General features: G+C 41.7%; 1 protein-coding gene across 1 annotated transcript in view; it reads right to left on the bottom strand.

Moving 5' to 3' along the window:
- LOC309554642 (uncharacterized protein) overlaps nt 1-25216 on the bottom strand; it is a 215408-nt gene that overhangs the window by 120253 nt on the left and 69939 nt on the right. Inside the window, exons 4-9 of the mRNA XM_082256361.1 lie at nt 23191-23331; nt 22652-22733; nt 14626-14758; nt 13163-13297; nt 5793-5896; nt 4393-4517 (exon numbers count right to left, since the gene is read on the bottom strand). Coding sequence (XP_082112487.1) covers nt 4393-4517; nt 5793-5896; nt 13163-13297; nt 14626-14758; nt 22652-22733; nt 23191-23331 — 720 coding nt within the window. The remainder of the gene's footprint in view (nt 1-4392; nt 4518-5792; nt 5897-13162; nt 13298-14625; nt 14759-22651; nt 22734-23190; nt 23332-25216) is intronic.

Here is a 25216-nt window from a genome sequence, read left to right as displayed (position 1 = left end):
CAAGAAGTGTCAATAAATCCTTTAGTCCAAACTACAAGGACTCTACTACAGTTTGAGATCCTCAAAATTTTAAGTCTTTACTACACCTCTCCATTGAGGTCCTCCTGTCCCATCTATATAGTCATTACACATTTGATACTGCTAAACACTTGCTGGATTTCAGAGACCCTTTGTTATTGGACCATCATAATTTTAAATCCTGATAGTCTTGCAGTCTTGAAGGATGTGGTCCAAGAGGTTGCCAGAGAGAAGGTGCAATGGGATTACCCACGGGGCAACAAAATACATCTTTTGATTTTTCAATTACTCTTTAGGTTTGCCATCATCCCACTACATCAAAAGATTAGTCAAGATCCTACAAGTAATCCTGTCATGAGAAAAATATAGAGTCTGCTATTCTCAATCCTGTTCTCAATGTTCTGAGAATACTCGTTTTACAGCTGTTATGTTTACCCACTGGCTTCAAAATGTTCTGAATCACTGACCATAAACAAGTATTTTATCTGCATTCTTGTTCTAAGTCCGTGACTTGTAGCAAGAGGGTCAGTCTGACAGCCTGGCATACTCAGAAGAAGGTCAGCAATAAGCAATGATGAGCAAGGAGTCCACGCAGAGAAGAAGACTGCTGATCGCTGTTGTTTGCACAGGGACGCTTTCTTTGTGAAATATTGATCTGATGTGAGTGCCTTCCCAGTAACAGTTACATAAGGCCGGATGGATTTTTATACTTGTAAATGTGATTTTATTATAGTAATAAAATGTTTGATTTTATGGAGAACACTATAGTTTGTGTTTGTTTTTTCTGTGTCCTCCATCTGGGTGATGATCCTAGCATCTGAGGTGAATACAATGTTCCTTCATTGGAGATTGCCAGGTCTTGGCATTAAAGGGAACACACTTTTGTTGACCTTTTTATATAAAGGTCGGTCTATGCAGTAAGGTGAGAATTTGTCCACGGGAGATGGAGGTTACATAGTTACATAGTTAGTGAGGTTGAAAAAAGACATCAGTCCATCCAGTTCAACCTATGATGTGTGTGTGTGTTTGCTGTTAACCGTACATTGTATACCCCTGCATGTTGTGGTCTCTAAGGTGCCCATCTAATAGTTTTTTGAAACTATCAATGCTCCCTGCTGATACCACTGCTTGTGGAAGAGAATTCCACATCCTTACCGCTCTTACAGTGAAGAACCCCTTATGCATTTTAAGGTTAAACCGCCTTTCCTCTAATTTTAGTGAGTGGCCACGTGTCTTATTGTATCTCCTTTCTCTGAAAAGGTTGTTCCTTATGCTAGGGTCGCCAGTACAGTATTTGTACATTGATATCATATCCCCCCTCAATCGTCTCTTCTCAAGAGAGAATAAGTTCAGTGCTTGTAGTCTTTCCTAGTAGCTGATGTCCTCCATTCCCCTAATTATTTTTGTTGCCCTTCTCTGGACTCTTTCCAATTCCAGGTTACACTGAATGTTGTCACAAATTGCACGTGTGAGAATCAAAGAATATATTTAGATTTATATTCAGATATCTTTGTGGCATGGGCACAGCTGATTCTCGGACACAAAAATTTGGTTTGCTTTGCTTTCTGGCAGAGATGTGTGGATCACATGACTGAGGTGTGGGTTGGTGAGGTAATGCTGGACTTGTTTGGTGGGATGGTATTACTGCTACAATCCCAATGATGTTGATTATGGAATTATTATTATTATATAGGATTTATATGGTGCCGACAGTTTACGCAGCACTTTACAACTTAATAATGTTTCTTTTAGGCCTTGTTCACACCTGAGTGTTTTTCAGCTCGTAAAATGCTCATCTCTGAAGTTCCAAAACGCCAAACAAACAAAATCCCATTAATTTCAATGGCCCCTGTTCACCTATGAGTGCTTTGTCGCCTCCTGCAAAAATGCCTGCAAAAAACACCCAAAAAACACCTGAAAACTATACGCTCAGGTGTAAATGGAGCCTTAGGCTGCGTGACTCAACTATATTGATAGGTGGAGCGGTGGAGCACCTTAATAAATAAACATAATGGTTGTCTGGAAACTGTAGATTTATTGCTGTAACATACAGTCTATGGTCAAAATGTGAAATCATATATTCATTTTCAATGTATTTATTATTACTAACCTACTCCTAATAATCTGAATGACCTTGAAGTTTGTAAACCTGCTTTGTGAAGACTCCCACACAAATATTTTCTTGAATTCTGTGACAGGTGTCCACTATACCCCGTAACGGCCGTAAGCACCTGTGCTGTGTCACACGTTTCACAGAGCCTGCCTTCTGAACTACAGACGTGCAGATAGAAGGAGTTTCAGGAGACGGAGTCAGTACAGGAATTACTGTACTTCACTCAGCGGATTGCTGAAAGACTAACGCAGGTACTGATCCAGGCTTCTGGATACCAACCATATGGTCAGGATCTTTCCAGAGCCCGGACTGGGAAAAATGGGTCACAAGAGTGCAGAACTGACTGCACTCTTGTGATCCATAGAAGAGGTAAAGCCAAAAAAAGCTTTGGCTATAGCTTTTCTTTTTTAGCCCCCCATCACACCGGTATGACTTGTCATGACAGGTCCAAATCGTATTACAAGTCGCACCCTATTGCCAGCAATGGAACTGTTTAAATTGGTGAGACTCCCTCAAGAGGTGGTTCTGGCCAGCTCAGTAGAATGCTTTAAAAAAGGACGACTGGATTCTTTCCCAATTGTACATAACTGGATACTAACATTTATGGGTAAAGTTGATCCAGGGAATATCCAATTGCCTCTCAGGGGATGGGGAAGGAATTTTTTTCCCCTGCTGAAGCAAATTATATCATGCTTTGCTGGGGTTTTTTTGCCTTCCTCTGGATCAACTGTGGGTATAGAATTGTGTTTATAGGATGGTATGATTTTTTTTTCCTTTTATTGATTGAGCTGGATGGACGTATTTTCAACCAGACTAACTATGTAACTATATACACTATATTGTCAAAAGTATTGGGATGCCTGCCTTTACACGCACATGAGATTTAATTTCATCCCAGTCTTAGTCCGTAGGGTTCAATATTGAGCTGGCCCACCCTTTGCAGCTATAACAGTTTCAACTCTTCTAGGAAGGCTATCCACAAGGTTTAGGAGTGTGTCTATAGGAATGTTTGACAATTCTTCCAGACGCGAAGGCCTGGCTCACATCCCAAAGGTGTTCTATAGGATTGAGGTCAGTACTCTGTGCAGGCCAGTCAAGTTCCTCCACCCCAAACTCGCTCATCAATGTCTTTATTGACCTTGTTTTGTGCACTTGTCTAAATCATTTGGTGGAGGGGGGATTATAATGTGGGTTTGTTTTTCAGGGGTTGGGCTTGGCCCCTTAGTTCCAGTGAGGGGAACTCTTAAGGCATCCCCAAGACATTTTGGACAATTTCATGCTCCTAACTTTGCGAAAACCGTTTGAGGATGGCCCTTTACTTTTCCAACATGAATGCGCACCAGTGCACACAGCAAGGTCCATAAAGACATGGATGAGCGATTTTGGGGTGGAGAAATTGACTGGCCTGCACAGAGTCCTGACCTCAACCCCATAGAACACTTATGTAAGGAATTAGAGCGGAGACTGCGAGCCAGGCCTTCTCATCTACCTCAATGCCTGACCTCACAAATGCGCTTCTGGAAGAATGGTCAAACATTCCCATAGACACACTCCTAAGCCTTGAGGACAGCCTGCCCAGATGAGTTGAAGCAAAGACTGGGATGTCATTAAAGTTCATGTGTGTGTAAAGGCAGGCTTCCCAATATTTTTGACAATATAGTGTAACTATGTGACTTTGCGATTCCATAACGAATTGAAAAAGAAGTTCCTGCACTATTTTTGTTGATTTTAGATGCGACTTGCATAGACATTTGTGCATGAAATCGCACAGATGTCAGCCAAGTTGCACTCAAAGTCGCACTGACATGCAGCTTTGAAATTGTGCGATTTTAAATGAAGTCGCACTATTTCAATGTCGGATTTGGTGTGACCGGGGGCTCAAAAACAGAGTAGATGTAGCCCAAATTGATGTTGAGAGATTCCTTAGAGAAGTAGTTGCTGTGGTTGGACATGATGTCACAGGTGCTGTTTGAAAAAGGCCCTATCTACCAGCATTTCAAACTTCTCCTCACCTATTAATACAGCTGTTGTTTGAACACAAGATCGGCTGAACAGTACTAATCTTTCAGCAGATATAATAGGGTCAAATAAAGGTATTTCAGCTTTGAATTTAGCAGTTTGATTGGCATTCAAGCTTTAATCCTTTTAATAAAAACATTGGATTTTCATATTGTTTCATATTGTTTGTTTTTCATCATGTTTCATATTCATTTTTTTAATACGTTATACACCCACATGGCGATTGCAATCCTTCAACTTACCAGACTCTGCCACCTGAGAAATAGGGACCCCCTGTTCCTGGGCCATGAACCCCAGAACAGAGAAGATGGCGAAGCCTGCCACGAAGCTGGTGATGCTGTTCAGGAAGCACAATGCTATGCAGTCCCTATACAAGATGAGAACATAAAAAGCACAGTGAGACAGTAAGATGTTCAATACTAAGGTATTCAATACTACCTAAAAACCTATTTTGACATTATCACTCTTAAAAAAAAATCAGAAATCCATTTGAGAGCACAAGTGGCAAGTGGCAAGTGCCAAGAGGCAAGCGAATCTCTGCACTGCAGAGTTTTGTCATGTTGACATGTTTCTAGTACTGGGAGCTGTAGGATCTTTGGCATAGGGTGTGGCTGAATGGAATTGCAAAAATCGTTTACTTTTGTTACAAGTGTTGCAAAAAAACGCATTATTATATATGTGTGCAAGTTTGTCATTGATGGTGTCTGCTAACTGTTGGCCTTTTCAATACACCTGATGCCAGATTTTGTTATAGGATGAGGGGAGCCTCAATTTTGGCTATTTAATCTGGCAACAGGGGCAATAATAGTAACCTGATGAATAAGCACGCTAGTTGAAGTGTGAGTTTATCTGGAGTTTCAATTTTATTAATCAATAATGTCTCTAGTTTCTAAAAATAATGAATCAGCTGGCCTCTAAATTGGGGTACACACTAATAGAAAAATGGGCGAACGATCGGAACAGAGGAAGGAAATAATGCTCAAACATTTTTGTACGACAATTTTTTTTTGTTGTTTATTGTTTCTGATCATACGCAGTTTTTCATTTTAGATTTTTCTTGTATGAAAATGGTACCCATTAAATAAAAATAGTTCGTTCTGTTCCCCTATGAGAAAAAATTTGGAGTTTGTCCCTTCAGAAATATTCGTTCCGAAGGTTGGAATTGGCTGTCAAAAGCTGTGTTCACACTATCAGAAAATCATACGATGGTTCCTCAAACGAACATGTTTGCCCAATTTTCTTATAGTGTGTACAGGCCTTAAGAGAGTGCTTACATAAAAAGGTTTTTACCTCCTCTCAACTACTCTCCCTTTTGCTGCAGATGCAGTAGCCGGGGGTGTACACATGAATTATACCCTCTGTCGTGCTTGGAGGGCGGTAATGCCCACTGATCGCGTCCCATTAAAGTGAATAGGGCCATGCTGCAATCACTGTAATAAGGGGGGTTAAAGCAGTTGGTGAGGAGATGATACATCACCTCCTCACTTCCTGTCTAATGCTCTCTGAGGAGCAATCCGAATCCAGAATGCTCCGCAGACAGCAGAGCAAGTATAAATTAGGCCTAAGACACTTTGGCTGCATTTGACTACCACTTATAATGACAAACAAATCTACTATAGCTAAATCAGCACTCCCCACACACCTGTAACAGTTGTTGTTGTACTTGTTATAGCTTCCTAGCGCAGTCAGACACCCCTGGCAGATGGCGTACGAGAAAAAGATTTGCGTCCCTGCGTCCATCCACACCTGCAATATAAACAATGTTTACAAAGCTTTTATATGCCACCACAATCAGCATGACATAAATACCTTCATCACTTTAATCAATGTGTATTATTCTTTTAATACATTATTTCTAGGAAACATTAGTCGGGACAGTCAACTGCTTTTTACATCTTGTGCCAGTTTTTTTTTTTTTTTTTAGCTGTTTGTATCTTTTCTAGGAGAAGTCTCCTCAATTCCTGTATTCCTGTCCTGGAGACACAACAACACAACAGGAGGTAAGAGGAGATCTCACCAAAGGGAGGCAAAGCCCCCTCCCAAACAGTTGGAATCAGACCAAGTGTCCCTAAGACAGGTATACAGGAATTGAGGAGAATTCTCCTAGATAAGATACAAACAGCTAAAAAATAAATAAATCCTTGCACAAGATGTAGAAAACAGTTGACTGTCCCCACATTGGAAAATTTAATCTCATCTGTTTCAGTTGCAACTGTAAAATTTTGGATTTGCCACAAGTTATTCTCCCAGAGACAATGGGCACCACAAAGGCAGGCCTGAGATTCGAACCATGTGTGGGCAGACTGAATGTACCAAGTGGGTGGATACTTGGGTACAACCAGCCAATTGCGATTATCACTAGTGGCTGCTATAGCCGCTAGCAATAATCACTGTCTTCCCCCACCTCCCCGACAGGAAAAGACAATTACTCTGTAGGAGGGATTTCCCTGTCAACACTATCTGTGTGGTCGAAGGAAAGACATTTGCACTGTCTATGGCCTGCCTTATGCAGGCCATACATGGATAGAACTCCAAACTCATTTTCTATAAAAATAAAATTCAGAAATTAAGTGCGTTTTGTGATCCAATGATGCCACAATTCGACCAACCAAGTCTTCAATTACACCACATGTTGCTACAGAAAACAATTTCTGTGACTGGGAATCTTTTTTTCTTTCTGGAAATGTTATTTTCTTGCACTCATGCGCATTTCTTTTTCGATTATATTTCTCACTTGATTCTCCCATCATTTAATAGAAAATAGTTTGTTTTTCAAAAATTTCCAACATGCCCGATCACTCAAATTCGATGGCCCCAAAAAAATCGACCATTGCTGCAGTCCACCAATGGTGAAAAATTTGAATTAAAATTCTTAGGTAAGATTTTTAAAAGAAAATTATTTCGGAATTCGACCCATGTATGGCTAGCCTAACAATCACATAAAATTCACATCTGACATGGGTTGACCTTTGAAAGAATTTTCTTTTGGAAATTTTATCTAATAAATTTTGCTTGCACCGGAAATTTTCCACATTTTTGTCATGTTAAAAGCAAAAACGTAAATGTATTTTATTGGGATTTTATATGATAGACCAACGCGAAGTGGCAAATAAATGTCAAGTGGAAGGAAAATAAACAATTTTCAACATTTTTATGTGAAATTGTTGCGTGCATTTGTATTCAGCCCCCTGAGTCAATACTTTGTAGAACCACCTTTTGCTGCAATTACAGCTGCAAGTCTTTTTGGGGATGTCTGTACCAGATTTGCACATCTAGAGAGTGACATTTTTGCCCATTCGTCTTTGCTCAAGCTCTGTTAGATTGGATGGAGAGAGCTTGTGAACAGCAATTTTCAAGTCTTGCCACAGATTCTCAATTGGATTTAGATCTGGACTTTGACTGGGCCATTCTAACACATGAATAGGCTTTGATCTTAACCATTCCATTGTAGCTCTGAATGTATGTTTAGGGTTGTTGTCCTGCTAGAAGTCTCAAGTCTTTTGCGGACTCTAATGGGTTTTCTTCTCAAGATTGCCTTGTATTTGGCTCCATCCATCTTCCCATGAATTCTTCCCTGCTGAATAAAAGCATCCTCACAACATGATGCTGCCACCACCATGTTTCACAGTGGAGATGGTGTTTTCAGGGGGATCAGTGTTAGTTTTCCACCACACATAACATTTTTCTTTTTAGGCCAAAAGTTCCATCTGACCAGAGCACCTTCTTCCACATGTTTGTTGTGTCCCCACATGTGTCTCCCTAAGACCAGATGAATCACACACTGGGCACACTGAGCAGACCTGACTCACAGATCCTGCTCTCTGTTAAGCAGAGAACAATATAGATTTTGCCTGCTGCTCCTCTGATAGGCAGACAGAGCCAAAACTATACTCTCTACCTAGCACCTACGTAGGAGGATGCTACACAGATAACTGGAGCCTCTGTATTCTGCAGGTCCCTCAGTCATGACTTAAATTTGAGGTTGACACTAGAAGGCAATTCGGACACAGGAACTGTCTTTGTAAAAACATACAGAAAGACTTGTGTTGGCAACGCTACTCTCCTGGCTACTAGCTGTCATCCCCAGCATACAATAAGGTAAATTCCGATTGGAGTCAGGAGAAACTGTTCCACAGACCAGAGTTTTTATATCCCCGTTGCCGACCACCCGCCGCCTTTTTACTGCGGCAGAGTGGCTCCCCTGCGCAAACCGACATAGACCTACGTGAAGCAGGTGAATCGAGATCACAATTTTTTAACAATTAATCGTGCAGCTCTACTGGGTGTAACATCTTTCATACTCTACAAAAAAATTGAGGTATACAGTGGGTATGGAAAGTATTCAGACCCCCTTAAATTTTTCACTCTTTGTTATATTGCAGCCATTTGCTAAAATCATTTAAGTTCATTCTTCTTCCTCATGAATGTACACATAGCACCCCATACTGACAGAAAAACACAGAATTGTTGACATTGTTGCAGATTTATTAAAAAAGAAAAACTGAAATATCACATGGTCCTAAGTATTCAGACCCTTTGCTCAGTATTTAGTAGAAGCCCCCTTTTGATCTAATACAGCCAGGAGTCTTTTGGGAAAGATGCAACAAGTCTTTCACACCTGGATTTGGGGGATCCTCTGCCATTCCTCCTTGCAGATCCTCTCCAGTTCTGTCAGGTTGGATGGTAAACGTTGGTGGACAGCCATTTTTAGGTCTCTCCAGAGATGCTCAATTGGGTTTAAGTCAGGGCTCTGGCTGGGCCATTCAAGAACAGTCACGGAGTTGTTGTGAAGCCACTCCTTCGTTATTTTAGCTGTGTGCTTAGGGTCATTGTCTTGTTGGAAGGTAAACCTTCGGCCCAGTCTGAGGTCCAGAGCACTCTGGAGAAGGTTTTTGTCCAGGATATCCCTATACTTGGCTGCATTCATCTTTCCCTCGATTGCAACCAGCCATCCTGTCCCTGCAGCTGAAAAACACCCCCACAGCATGATGCTGCCACCACCATGCTTCACTGTTGGGACTGTATTGGACAGGTGATGAGCAGTGCCTGGTTTTCTCCACACATACCGCTTAGAATTAAGGACAAAAAGTTCTATTTTGGTCTCATCAGACCAGAGAATCTTATTTCTCACCATCTTGGAGTCCTTCAGGTGTTTTTTAGCAAACTCCATGCGGGCTTTCATGTGTCTTACACTGAGAAGAGGCTTCCGTCGGGCCACTCTGCCATAAAGCCCCGACTGGTGGGGGGCTGCAGTGATGGTTGACTTTCTACAACTTTCTCCCATCTCCTGACTGCATCTCTGGAGCTCAGCCACAGTGATCTTTGGGTTCTTCTTTACCTCTCTCACCAAGGCTCTTCTCCCCCGATAGCTCAGTTTGGCCGGACGGCCAGCTCTAGGAAGGGTTCTGGTCGTCCCAAACGTCTTCCATTTGAGGATTATGGAGGCCACTGTGCTCTTAGGAACCTTAAGTGCAGCAGAAATCTTTTTGTAACCTTGGCCAGATCTGTGCCTTGCCACAATTCTGTCTCTGAGCTCTTCAGGCAGTTCCTTTGACCTCATGATTCTCATTTGCTCTGACATGCATTGTGATCTGGAAGGTCTTATATAGACAGGTGTGTGGCTTTCCTAATCAAGTCCAATCAGTATAATAAAACACAGCTGGACTCAAATGAAAGTGTAGAACCATCTCAAGGATGATCAGAAGAAATGGAAAGCACCTGAGTTAAATATATGAGTGTCGCAGCAAAGGGTCTGAATACTTAGGACCATGTGATATTTCAGTTTTTCTTTTTTAATAAATCCGCAACAATGTCAACAATTCTGTGTTTTTCTGTCAGTATGGGGTGCTATGTGTACATTCATGAGGAAGAAGAATGAACTTAAATGATTTTAGCAAATGGCTGCAATATAACAAAGAGTGAAAAATTTAAGGGGGTCTGAATACTTTCCGTACCCACTGTATATTATGTTTTTTTTTAAATCCATTAAAGTGAATTTATTTCATAAAAATTGCGTCTGGAAAAACGCTGCGCAAAAACCGCATGACATAAAAAGTTCATTCTCTAGGGTCTCTGTTAAAAAAAATATAATTTTTGGGGGTTCTTAGTAATTTTCTAACAAAAATACTGATTTTTACTTGTACACAACACATGGCAGAAAACTTCCGCTCATTTTTTTTTGACAGGTACCCTTCTCCACTTCCAGGAGACCGCACCACAGCGCCATCCCTTGGAAGTTTGGCCCCTCCTCCTTCCCCTGCCGCTGAACCAATCCAAATGCGCAGCACGCTTTGTGCATGCGCAGTAGGGACCCGCCCGTGAAGCCACAAGGCTTCACAGTCGGGTTCCCTGACCGGCAATGACGGTGGCAGCAGCCGGCAGTTGATGGAAACATCGGCTGCGGTACTGACTCCAGGACAGGTAAGTGTCCTAATATTAAAAGTCAGCAGCTACAGTATGTGTAGCTGCTGACCTTTAATTTTTTTTTGGGGGGGGGGGGGGGCAGAACTCTGTGGAACTCCGCATTAAGTGGTTAAAACCAGAGACCTAGCAGCTCTGATTCCTCCCCCTTGCCCTTCCAGAACATAGCTATCATTTCAAAGGAGCCTCTTCAATGGCATGTGGCTTGAGTAAAAAAGTGTCTGTGTTTTCAAAAAACATATTCACCACCTATCTCCACTGAGGCCAGAGATCTGGCAGTGCCAGTGCCAGCTAGCAAACAACCTCTACAGTTATCACTTTCCCCAGGAGATTAGGATTGACTCCCCGTATCAACGATCAAGATATCGTACAAAAGATACCGCTTTCAACAGAATCGTACAATATTCTGATCGTTAGTCCGAAATTCTCAGAAGGGATACGCCCAAATTTTTCCCGTATGATACCAGATCTAATCAGTACAGTTTTTGTCCGAAAATACAATATAAATACATTACAACACTTCAAAATTTTTATTGTCATACAAGAATTTTGGTACTTTAATAACTTATTTGTGTTCGATATGAGACCAGTATGCAAAAAAACCCCCAAAAAACACGATCATTTGTCCGATAATCTCATTGTGTGTACTAGGTTTAAAACTTGAACACAATCCTTCAGTTCTGTCACCCATGATTTGTAGGGAAATTAAATCTATGAGGAATATATAGTGTACCGTAAAATGTCTACCCAGAACATAATGGGTATCATAAAAGGGTATCTACACACGATTCATAAAATCAGGCAGGATAAAGACACATTAAAGCGAAGTTCCAGGCTCCTTCAGAAAAAAATCAAAGTCCGTAGCTACAAATACTGTAGCTGCTGACTTTGAATATTAGGACTCTTACTTGTCCACGAATCCATCGGTATCTTCACCCGAGCCAATTTTTCAATAAGCTTTCAGGTGCTGCCACTGCCATCTTGGCTAGAGGAAACCGGCAGTGAAGCCTTGAAGCTCTCTGGAGGAAGGAGGAGGCAAACTCAGCTGGAAGTGGGAGTGTCAAAACCAGGTGCCCACTCCCTCACTGAAACGTGCTAAATGTGGAAGCGGACAGGGAAAGGAGGCAAACAAGCGGAGCTTCTCTGTTGGGTGGAGCTCCGCTTTAAAATTAGGTATATATTTGAATAGGGAATATTGTACCAAACAAATCAGGTATAGCTATAGCATACAGAAGGGGAGATAGCAGTCTCCTATCTCCTGGGTGACAGGCCTCTCTGAGATACCATGTGTTTGGAAACCCTAGACTCTAAATATAATGCTGAACAATAATCTAACCAGGCCACTTTTTTCAACTTGGCACTGTGCGACTTTAACTGACAATTGTGCAGTCATGCAATGCTGTACCCAAACAAAATTTACGTCCTTTTTTTCCCACAAATAGAGCTTTCTTTTGGTGGTATTTGATCACCTCTGCACTTTTTATTTTTTGTGATATTAATAAAAAAATGCGAACATTTTGTGAAAAATTTACATTTTCTAATTTGACTGTTAAAAAATATCCAATATATTACATTTTTGTCATATATTTAGGCCAAAATGTATTTAGCTACATGTCTTTGACAAAAAAATTCTCAATGAGCGTATTTTTATCCACTTTAAGACCAGAAGATTTTACCCCCTTCCTGACCAGGCCATATTTTGCAATTTGCATAGAATGCATGAAGGTAAAAAAAAACCTTATGCCTTTACAACCACTTATTGTGTGCTCCAATTTCTTTACAACAGTATATTGCATCTTTTGACCATCAGTATACTACACCTTTTGCTGTAAGATTGCTTTAGGCACTTGTGATATTGTATATGTTATCAATATCTATCAATTTACATATATATTTTTTGTTTTGTATTTTGAATACTTTGCAAATAAAGGTCAGATGTATGTTTTATGTGATTGTTAATTACGCAATCTCACCAGTTACACATATATGTAGAATGTTATCTATTTAAGTGGTGTTCCAGTGAGTGGTGTCAGTCAAAATTAAGGCCGCTTAGGCAGAAACGTGTTGACTGTCTTGTGCTTTATCCCCTGTAACCTAAATGAATGGATTTTGAACTGAATCTCACTGTGCTGTTGGCGTTCTCCGTTCGTAAAATAGAGAAGGTGAATGTCCTTAGTGGGGGACACATACAACAAGAAAAAAATCTGACCAAGGTTCTAAGCCTTTCCTTCTCTGATAAAAGCTAACAGTCAAGTTTTCATAAACTTTCAGTTCAGTAATACCAAATAACCAATTAAGCCAGGTTGCTGGCTGTATTGTCTCTCATATAGCTAGTAGAGGGAGCATTTTCAAAGCTTAATAGAAGTTCCTCCTAAAATCTGTTGTCAGGTCAAGTGTAATGCTATTTCAAATACATGTACACTAAAACTACACAATCTTTCTCTTTTTCATATACTGTATACTTTTCAAGGGCAGCACTATGAAATATTTGATATCTGTTCTCTTCTGCAGCATTCACAATATATAACTACTCTCTGCACTTGTAGTTCTGGTCAGAAATCTTATTTATATGCTGCCCAAGACCCACCTCACCTGAGGGTCCTTCAGCCGGGTCATGTCTGGTTTCAGATAGAACACAATCCCCTCGTAGGCTCCAGGGAGCGTCACTCCTCGAATCAATAGGATGAACAGCATCACGTATGGAAAGGTAGCAGTGAAGTATACAACCTGTCACGAGGGGGTAGCGTTAGACAACTGACAAATAAATGAATAACTATAAAAGCACACAACATACACTACACTGGCCGAACGTTTGATGACACTTGACCATCACGCCTATAAACTCGGTGTACATCCCATTCCAAAACCATGGCCAATCGTCCATGTGGAGTTGGCCCCCCCCATTGAGACTATACCAGCCTTCACTCTTCTGGGAAGGCTTTAAACAAGATTTCTGAGTGTCTCTTTGGGAATCTCTGCCTGAACAGCCAAAAAAGCATTTTTGAAGTTAGAGACTGATGTTGGATGAGAAGACCTGGATTCTAATTCATTCCATAGGTCAGTGGTCTTCAAACTGTGGCCCTGGGGCCCTGATGGGGCCCTTTGCTTGCCTCTATCCAGCCCCAGGGCCAGAGTTTGAAGACCAGTTTGATGGGTCACCATTCCTCATGCTGACACCAGTGGTGGGGGGCTATTCCTCCCACTGACTGACACCAATTATGGGGTGCTGTTCCTCCCACTGATATCAACAATGGAGCACCATTTTTTCCAATGATACCAACAATGGGGCACTATTACCCCCCAATAAAGCCAATGATAACGCATTTCTCCTCCCACTGACCACAATCTGCCCCCCCTAAAGTCTTAAGGATAGTAAACTTGCCCTTTGTTTAGAAAGTTTGGAGACCCCTGCCATAGGTGATCAATGGAGTTGAGGTCAGGGCTCTGTGCAGGCCATTCAAGTTCCTCCACACTGAACTAATCAAGCGTCTTTATGGAGCTTGCTTTGTGCACAGGGGTGTAGTCACAGAGAAGGACCTTCAGCAAACTGTCACAAGGTTCAAAGTACACAACTGTATAAAATGTTTTTGAATATTGTAGCTTAACAGTACGGCTCACCAGAAATATCTGAACATAATCACGAATATATTTGGCTATATAGTGTAGATGTTACAATGATAAGGCTGCTTCATACAAATTGGTAATTTTATAGGAATACTGGAATAAGCTAATTACCCCCCCCCCCCTTTTTTTTTTAAAGGCCTGTACATAGGCACATTATTTGTGCCAGAATTGCTTTTCTTCCCATGCAATTCCAAAGGAATGCTAAAGGTGATCAAAGCAGCTTAGAAGTAGGTCATATGCAGGTCAGAAGGAGATCAGCTGCAAGCCAAATTCCCCTATGAATGTTCTCAGACTAAACTCCGAAATGTCAAACAGATCCCAAATACAACCTTGATTAACGCAAACAAATGCTGCATTTTTCCATTGACACAAAACCTTTTTAGGTTTTCCTGAGACCCCTCATAATCTATAAATGATAATGACATTTTTACCTTTCCTGTGGATTTGACGCCTTTCCAGATACAGAAGTAACAGATGATCCAAGCAAGGAGGAGACACAGTGCCAGCTCCCAGCGAATTGATCCTAGGTGTTCGATCCCAGAGGACAAGCCCAGTGCCCGGTTCCTGATAATATTTAGACATATGATCTAATTATTAGGGTGTGAAGTAAGAGAGTCACCAAAAAAAGTTAATAAAAAGATCCATCAAAGGTAAATATCCAAAATACCGGGCTATGATATCCATCATTTGTTTCAGCAAACAGTTAAAGTAGAACTATAGATAAAACTTTTTTTTTTTTCATTTTAGATAGAGCAAAGGAGGGTCATAACCCCTGTCAGATTTTCTTTTGCCATTTGTGTCCCATTTCAGAGATTTCCCTTCACTTCCTGTCCCATAGCCAAACAGGAAGTGAGAGGAAATCCCTGCAAATTAAGGGAATGCCTTGGGGACGCCAGGTCATCAGAACCAGTGTCCCAATTGGAAGATTTCCCCTCTATTACTTTACTGGGGACAACCCAATATTCAGGATTTTCTTTACTTTCACTTTCAATGATAATAGTAAACAGGACAAATAGAAAGGGTGAATCTTCCGGGGGCATAGACGGCAATAAAACCTGACATAGGTTCTAATCCCTCTCCACTCTATCCAAAACTAAAAAAAAGCTTTGCCTTCGTACACACTATGAGAAAAACGGAAGAAACGAACATTTGATTTTGTATAGCGTATGCACGACTATAGATATCCGATTCCAACTTTGCAAACAAAAATTTCCGAAGGGGCAAACTACATTTTTCTCGTACGTGAACAGAATGAATGATTTTCATTTAACCACTTAAGATTTTACCCCCTTCCTGACCAGGCCCTATTTTGCGATTCGGCACTGCGTGACTTTAATGGACAATTGCACGGTCGTGCGATGCTGTACCTAAAACGAAATTGACGTCGTTTTTTTCCCACAAACAGAGCTTTCTTTTGGTGGTATTTAATTACCTGTGCGATTTTTACTTTTTGCGCTATAAACAAAAAAAGAGCGTAAATTTTGCAAAAATAGCAATATTTTTCACATTTTTTATATGAAATCCCCCCCCCCCCCAAAAAAAAATGTAAAAATCTAAATTTTTTAACATTTTAGGCCAATTTGTTTTCTGCTACATATGTTTGGTAAAATTGCAATAAGCGTATTTTGATTGGTTTGCACAAGAGTTATTGCGTTTACTAACTAAGGGAAAGATTTTTGTCATTTTTGTTGTTTTTTTTTTAACGAGTAATGGCGGCGATCTGCGTTTTTTTTTGCAGGACTGCGACATTGCGGCGGACAGGTCGGACCCTTGACTGACATTTTTGACACTTTTGGGGGTACCAGTGACATTACTACAGTAATCAGTGCTATACATATGCACTGTTACTGTAAAAATGACACTGGCAGGGAAGGGGTTAACTTTATTGGTGATGCAGGGGTTAAGTGTGTCCCTAGGGGCGTGCTTCTAACTGTAAAGGGGTGTGGCCAGTGGTGTAACAACAGAGACATACGATCCTACATAGCAGGACCGTATGATCTCTGTTCTAAAACAGGGGAGAATGACAGGCGGCTTTGTTTACATCAGCTGCCTGCCTTTCTCCCTCCGCACCGGACGATCGCGAGTGACCGGCGGACATCGGGTTCGCCGGTCACACGCGCAGGGATGTGAAGGAGTGAGAGCGTGCCTCCAGCGGCGCGCGCTTGCCCCCTAGAGCCTCACAGGCTAGCGACATAGTCCTACGTCACTTTGCCTGTGAGGGTCTGACTGCCGCAGTAAATATACTGTGGGCGGTTGGCAAGTGGTTAATGTGTACCGTTTTCGTACAATTTTCGTACAAGAAAAATAAGAAAAGAAAAACTGCGCATGATCAGAAGTAACAACAAAAAAGCCTTTGTCATACGAGAATGTTTGTACATTATTTTCTTCCTTGCTTTCTACTTGCTGTGAAACAACGAGAAAAAAATCGTACGAATATTCTCCCGATTTTCTTATAGTGTGTACCCTACTTTAGTCAGCTATAGATGGTTCAAATCTTGGCCGGTTCAGCAGGGACCGGCCGAGAATAAAACCAACTATGAGCAGGCTGATTATACCCAAGGTGATCCACCTATCGACTTAGGTACAACCAGCATGTTGGAGTTTTACATGCGAACACAATATTATTGATCTGAAAACTTGCCAGTACAAGTTGCTTCAATGGGTAATGGACTTTGCAAATCTAGAAAGGGTTTATTTTTATATATAAATGTTAGTACATATTTGTACACCTTTGTGTGAGTTTATCAGTTTCTCTGCACTAAATACCACTACTTTAATTCTATAAATGGGAACTATATTCTTCGGTGGATAAACTGTACTCCTATGCTATTTTCATCCAGCACTGCTAACTGATGCACATATATTTTCAAACTTGTTTATTGTGATTTGGAGTAGTACTTGTGGATTTACACATCCAGTGCATGCTAATGCATTGCCTTCTGCTTTGAATTGGTTTGAACAGTATATACTGTATATTCCTTATTGGATTCTGATTTCTGGAAACTTATTGTCTTCATAGACAACTTATCAGGCATATTGTAAGAATTGTTATACTGCGGTTTATCTTTTGATAATGTTGTAGCCGGGAGCGGACTACAATTATCTGACACTGCAGACATATTCTCTGCTCTCTCAGACTGTCTCCCCTAGTGTTGGTCCTGGATTTCATGCATCGAACTCCTGAGACTGGAAGAAAGCATTGTGGGAACTGTAGTCTTCCGGAATGATATTACTGCAATGCTGAACTGTGTAGGAACTACACCTCCCAGCAGGCTATTAGCTCCAGTGGAGAAGTGTGGGAGAATTTATAAAGGGATCTGCTGACCAGGCCCACGCTCTCTTGCTTCCCAGAATCCATTATATGTGCATCGGTCCGCCGCAGAGAGAGAGGACTGCGGCCTACTGCACGCCACCCAGTCTACTGCAGACTCAGCCCAGGCGGGACGGATGACACTTGCTACATCACGGACATCCCTGCAGCATCTGTGATTAAATCGGAGTCGGCGGGACTCACTGAATCAGCAGAGCTCAGCCATCTCAGTGTCTCACAGCGTGCAGAGTTGACTTTGCTTGTTCTCCCAGAAGTTATAAGAGGGCCATCAGGGTTGGTGCTACAGCTTCTCTTGAACACTGTATACAGACACCCTACATTTGGATCAGTTACAGGGCCAGACTGGGAATAAAATTCAGCCATGGAAATTTCATACCAGTCCCATAGCATTATTATACCAGCCCAACAGCAATACGCCATTATTTTCTTGTTCATAAAAGGGAAAACCATGCATTTTAAAGCACATTTGAAGAATATATTATAGATAAGACAGATATGAAAGCATATAGGGCTTTATATATATATATATATATATATATATATATATATATATATATATATATATATATATATATATAAGCAAATTCTGGTTAAAAGTGAGGACATGGTACAGGAGGCGGTCATAGGCTGTGTGGGCATAGTACAGGAGATGTCATAGGCTGCGAGCATGGTACAGGAGATGTCAGAGGCTGTGGACATGGTGCAGGAGTTGCAGGGGTTGCGGGCATGGTGCAGGAGATGCAGAGGCTGAGGGCATGGTGCAGGAGATTCAGGGGCTGAGGGCATGGTGCAGGAGATGCAGGGGTTGCGGGCATGGTGCAGGAGATGCAGGGGCTGCAGGCATGGTGTAGGGGGAGCGGGCATGATGCAGGAGATGCAGGGGCTGTGGGCATGGTGCAGGAGATGCAGGGGCTCCGGGCATGGTGCAGGAGATGTAGGGGCTGTGGACATGGTGCAGGAGATGCAGGGGCTGTAAACATGGTGCAGGAGATGAAGGGGCTGCGGGCATTGTGCAGGAGATGCAGGGGCTGTGGGCATGGTGCAGGAGATGCAGGGGCTGTGGGCATGGTGCAGGAGATGCTGGGGCTGCGGGCATGGTGCAGGAGATGCAGGGGTTGCGGGCATGGTGCAGGAGATGCAGGGGCTGCGGGCATGGTGCAGGGGCTGCAGGCATGGTGCAGGAGATGCAGGGGCTGCGGGCATGGTGCAGGAGATGCAGGGGCTGCGGACATGGTACAGGAGATGCAGGGGTTGCGAGCATGGTGCAGGGGCTAAGGGAATAGTATAGAAGATGCAGGGGCTGCGGACATGGTACATGAGATGCAGGGCTGCTGGCATAGTACAAGAGATGCAGTGCTGCGGGCATGGTACAGGAGAATCTCTCCTGTACCATGCCCGCAGCACTGCATCTCCTGAGGAGATGCAGGGGCTGCAGAGGAGTCTCACTTACGTTTTGGTGAGGCGCCTTACATTTAAAAATGGCGCAGCCCGGCGCCAACATGTCACATGCGCTGTCTGCCCGGGAATAGCCGAACATGTACGGGCTTTTCCCGAGCGGTGGCGGCGCATGCGCAGTGCGCATGTCGAGCAGGCCATGGCCATTTTTTTTACAGGTATCAGCTGCCCCAGGGAAGGGGGACTTGCCAGAAATTTCCCGGTATCCCGGTAGGCCAGTCCGGCCCTGATCAGTTAGTGGATCATCATTAATCAGAATCAGCTAACTCACATTGCTTGTCTCACACTGTGCTATACTTGGGGATCATTTGTTATTTGAGCTCCGACTGCTGGTGAAAATAATAACAAGCCCTTGCATTCTGAACATTGCTATCTTATTGATTTTAAAGGAAACAAGCTACTGGTATCTAGATTACCTCATCTCTCATTAGGATACAGGTACTATAGGCCAGCCTGAGATTCCCCTTTAGTAAAAGTTTTTCAACTAGCAATTCATAACTTTCTGAGAGATCGATTCACTTACTGTCAGATACTGTGTATATTGGTGTTATTTGCTTGTTACTATAACTGGTTATTTAACTGTTCTCTTAGTGTTATTTCAACTGAGCCCTGGCGGTTTACCTAGGGCCTAGTTGATTAATACCTCCTTTAGACTTTCTTTTTAAGTGAAGTAAATCTAAAGAGTTAATACAGATCAGCATTGTGTCAGGGTCATTTAAAGGTATACACAACGTCTTAACCTAGAGCAGGGGTGTCAAACTCAATTTAATCATGGGCCGCATCAGCATCATGATTGCCCTCAAAAGGGCCGGTTGTATCTGTAAGACTAGATGTCCAGAGCATCCCCTACCCTTACATCAGACATCAAGAGCCTCTGCACCATCAGAAATTGAGTCCCCCACCCTCCCTTACACCACAGTGCAGCCTCCTTATCTGGTGCTGCTTCTGGGAAGAAGCTGTAGGTGTTGCTGGAAAGCAAAAAGTACAGGGTCTGGAGGAGGACCAGAAGAGGGCTGGAGCTGCAGGAGAGGTGCAAGGGCCACATGAAATGGCCTGGAGGGCCGGATTCGGCCCGCGGGCCTTGTGTTTGACACATGTGACCTAGAGGGTCAGGAGGGCTGGACAGTTCACATGGTCAAAGAGGTACAGAACAACATACAAATACAAGCAACTCCCAAGGGGACAGTGCTACAATGTTTTTGTTGAACTGGTGCTTTACATTCAATAGTATTGTGAACACCAGGTGTTTTTACGATATTACTGGATTACATAATGCATTTTCACTTTTGGTGTGGTTATCTTACTATTAAGGATAACATTTAAAGTAAAATACCTGTATTTGCCTTCCTTTTAACTACTTTGATTGTAACATCTGAGTTTTCATATATCAATGTATTCATTTTATATTACGTGAAGGATCCATGTATGGATATTACACATACAACAAAACTGAGCTGCAACAAAATAGTTTACTTATTAATTAACTATTTTTGAATAACATATAAAATAGCTTCTGGTCCACTTCAAGGGGTGGACTTTTCAAAATTGTTTTTATTTATTTTTCTTTTGGTCTTTTTGTAGTCACAGTAAATGTAATTATTCATTTTTATATTATAATTTATATTATATTATATTTATATATTTTTTTAGTTTAATCTTTACTATTTTTTCATTCCATTTAGATTATCGGTATAGGTTATCCCCAGCAGAATGTATGATTATAAGAAGTTGTAAGTCTGTTTGGCCTAAAGATGATGACTACATATCAGATTTATAGATTGATATAGACATGATCCCCAGGTTGAAGGTTGCTGGAGATACAGTATATATATATAGTGGCAGGTCAAACCTGTGCCACTGTTTAGAGCCCCTTTCACACTTGTGCAACTTGTCCTGCAACTTGGGACTGTAAAGTCGCATGACAAGTCGTACCCTAAGATTTCCAAGAGTACCGTTTATATCTGTGTGACTGCAAGTCACAGCGACTTCAAAGTAGTCCCTGCACTACTTTGCTCTGACTTTGATGCGACTCGAGGTCCATAGACCTCAAGATTAAACAGGCAAGTCGCATCAAAGTCGCACGACTTTCAGGTCATACATGTGTGAAAGGGGCCTAATATGACTGTCTGGGACAGATTTTGAAGGAAACAGGTACACTAATGTGCAGGTGTGTGCTGGGTTTATGTTAGGGACAGAGCTAGAGGTCAGTGGCCTTACCCTCCTGAGGGGGTCAGTGTGTGAAGGGAGCTGTAACAGGTGAACATTGCACCGTACTGTCCAGGTGAGGACAAACAAAGGCCAGAGCCTATGAGGATGTAGCAGTTGGGAGTTGCAGGCCAAACAGTCAAGCTGACAAAGGAACAGCATTTTGTGCACGAGCACTGGGACTGTGTCTGATGGTCTAGATGAACAAGGCATAAGGGCTGAGAAGTGAAGCTGCAAAGATAGCCACAAGGCTGAATTCTATGTTTTTTTGCATTGATGGTGAGAACCCCCTACGTGGAAAACTATTCAAGTGTGAATTTTGTTTTTTTTAAAATAAAAGTTGGCAGAATAAGCTCTGAAAACTATTTCTGGCATGGAGTAAACCCAATGTTTGGCATTACCAATGAGCTACAAATTCCCCAACTTGTCACTATATATATATATATATATATGTATATATATATACATACACACTATATTACCAAAAGTATTGGGACACCTGCCTTTACATGCACATGAACTTTAAAGGCATCCCAGTCTTAGTCCATGGGGTTCAAGACTGAGTTGGCGCACTCCTTGCAGCTATAAAAGGTTAGGCACTGATGCTGGACGAAAAGGCCTGGCTCGCAGTCTCCACTCTAATTCATTCCAAAGGTATTCTATTGGGTTGAGGTCAGGACTCTGTGCAAGCCAGTCATGTTCCTCCACCCCAAACTTTCTCATCCATGTCTTTATGGACCTTACTTTGTGAATTGGTGCGCAGTCATGTTGGAACAGGAAGGAGCCATCCCCAAACTGTTCCCAAAATGTTGGGAGTATGAAATTGTCCAAAATGTCTTGGTATACTGACGCCTTAAGAGTTCCCTTCACTGGAACTGAGGGGCCACCATAATCCACCATACACCTTAATCCCCCCTCCACCAAATGATTTAGTGAAACCAGTGCACAAAGCAAGGTCCATAAAGACATGGATGAGCGAATCTGGGGTGGAGGAACTTGACTGACCTCAACCCAATAGAACACCTTTTGCGATGAATTAAAGCGGAGGCTGTGAGCCAGGCCTTCTTGTCCAACATCAGTGCCTGTCCTCACAAATACACTTCTGGAAAAATGGTCAAACAGTCCCATAGACACACTCCTAAACCTTGTGGACAGCCTTTCCTGAAGAGTTGAAGTTGTTATAGCTGTAAAGGGTGAGCCAACTCAATATTTAACCCTACAAACTTAGACTAGGATGCCAATAAAATTCATGTGCGTGTAATGGAAGGCATCCCAATACCTTTGGTAATATAGTATGTAGTATATACAGTATATATATATATATATATATATATATATATATATATATATATATATCTTGGCATGCGGCAAACAAAGAAGAGAGACCAAGCACATATATTCAGCTTCAAACAATACTGTAAATAAAAAAGGCAATTTTTCTGTAACTTTATGAATAGTTCACTTACTCCCAAAACTCCACCACAGGAGAGGTAGCATTTGGAGATGCTGTATAATTCTGGGAATATTTGATGTCATCAACACAGTTTTCTGTGGAGTAAAGAGACATAGACATAGATGACGGAATGCGATGGAAACACATATTTTTGTGTGGACGGGTGAAAATCTTCTTCACAAAGCCAGTCAAATAACACATAAGTGCCAGACCTTCAAAGATGCAAAATAACTGTACAGATAATGCTTAAAAACGACATTGCCAGATAAAAAACCAAGAGTAACCACTTTTCCAGATTGCTCCTTCACAATAAATCCAAGCCCTGATGAAAGGGGATTTGCGTATGACCACTGAAAAGAGCTGGCTGTCAGCTCTTAATAGATCCTTCTGTTTTAGCAAAATAAAATTCATATCTGAACCAATTACTGTGGTTTAGTGCTCTCTTCCTTTGGTTCCTTATAAGAACTTAGGTGACAGTGCACCAATTCTCAGCTCAGCATCAATAGTTCACTGTACAAGGCAACTATACGTCCCCTCCTTCCCTCTTCTTACCTGTATTCCAGGTGTGGTTGCAAGAAGCCCAAGGCAGGTCAGCTGTAAATGAGCTGAACAGATAAAAGAGAGCCCAGGCAAGGATAACAATATAATAGATGTTCAGGTAGGACTCAATCACCTGCGAGGCATAGCCGATGCCTGTAAAAGAAAAAAAAAAGCTTTGGTCCCATGTGCAATAGTAGTTTTCATGAAAACAAAAAAAAATGCCGTTTTTTGAAGACCAACTAAGTAATAACTTTTAACATTTTGAGATCGTATAAAATTTCATTTTTATGGAAAACGTTGGGCATCAATACCATTGCAAGCTGATCTCTAAGCAGATATAAAAAGACACACATTAAAAAAAAGATCTGTATTTATTAATAAATCAATAAATCAGTTTTTATTTTTTTATTACAAGCAGTGTAGGCACCTAAATTTGAACTGATATCAGCCTCTTGCAGTCCCTGTTCTTTAGAACTCAAAATGGGAGAGGGAAGGACAGGACCGGGAGCCAATCAGGTATGCTGAATGTATATGTGGTGACCATGAACATGTAAACATGAAAGCCTCTAACTGCTTGCCCTTATTCCCAGAGATCAGAGATGAACATTCATCCTTCAAAAGTCATTTTCCATTGTAGGTTTTAGTCTAGCTGCTTGCTGAGAGACAGATTCCTTCTAGCAGTTTAATAACTAAGAATCCATTTTTTTTAAATGTATCCACTGGCACATTAATATATACAGTTCTCTGCATTCTTAAAATATTCCACTAGAAGGTGCTGTCTGATTGCAATAGGAAATAGGTGTCACTCAAGTAGATTAGAATTAGGTTAGAGCTGAGTGAGAATTAAGTTTGAACATGTCTTGTATACCAATGTGTTTAGCTTGTGAAGTATACTTGAAATCAAGCATAATAAAAACAAACCTGGAATGTGTCTTTAAAGGAGATGTACAACCAAAGCTTGTTTGGCTGTACATCTCCTATGGATCACAGGAGTGCAGTCTGTTTTGCACTCCTGTGACCCGTTTTCAGCAGAGAGCGGTCTGAAGTCCACTCTCTACTGACATCACAGATGTCGGTCCAATCACTGTCTGTGTCATCACGACCACAGAGTCGGGATCCGCCAGGTGCCTGGACTGACACCCGACTGTTTGCCTCTCAGCGTGCCGACCGATGCTGCATTCACCTAGGTATGTATAAATGGGGGGAAAAAAATAAACCCCATACTTCTCTTTTACCAAATTCTTTGCAGACAGTAAGATGAAGAAGAAAGTACACACTATTATTTTGTATCACATATGAGTGATTAGAGAGAATGGTTCATGGGGAGTTGCATATGAAAAATAGACAATTTAGGAACATGTTTTAAAAAAAGCATGTTGTAAGCAAGGTGCAGCATGGTGTGGAGAGCAGTGTAAACACAGAGTCCAAAATAGGCAAGAGCAATATATTGTAGAAAGGTTCAACACAGTACAACTAGGCCCAGCAGGTATGAAAGACCAGAGCCACTTATGAACTGTAACAGTGGCCTGTAGACTTGAGAGATATTGACAACGCCTGCAACAAGTAGCAGAATGCAGCCTGGCCGGTTCACACCCAAAAGGCAGGCTTCCTGAAGCAAGGTAAGAGTAGTCCCTACACTGTTTCTCCTTCTCTGGAACCTTTCCCTATCTTCAGAGGTGTAGCTTGAGGTTTGGGGGCCCCCTGCCAATTTACTCTCATCAAGATTCTCCAAAAGCCTAAAGAATTATTTCAGATCTTTATTTGCATATTAAGGGAGTAATGCAAAAGATTTTGGAGAAACTGTCCACATTTTGGCATGCCTCTCCTATTTTTCTGAATGCCCTGGAGCAGGGGTAGGCAACCTTTTCAGAGGTACAATAACAAAAAATAAATGTGTTGTTGCGCCTATACCCTCACTTTTGTGTGCTATTCATTGTGACATGACGTGCATACATACTGTATGTGACAGAAAATTTATAAATATCTTTAAAACCAATAGTTATGTATATAACGTGATAATCTGTTTGCTTTGTTCAAT

The sequence above is a fragment of the Pelophylax lessonae genome (assembly GCF_965119305.1).
Source record: "Pelophylax lessonae genome assembly, chromosome: 4".
NCBI lineage: Eukaryota > Metazoa > Chordata > Amphibia > Anura > Ranidae > Pelophylax > Pelophylax lessonae.
The sequence above is the reverse complement of the archived record's forward strand: the minus strand, read 5'-3'. Positions and strand labels throughout refer to the sequence as shown.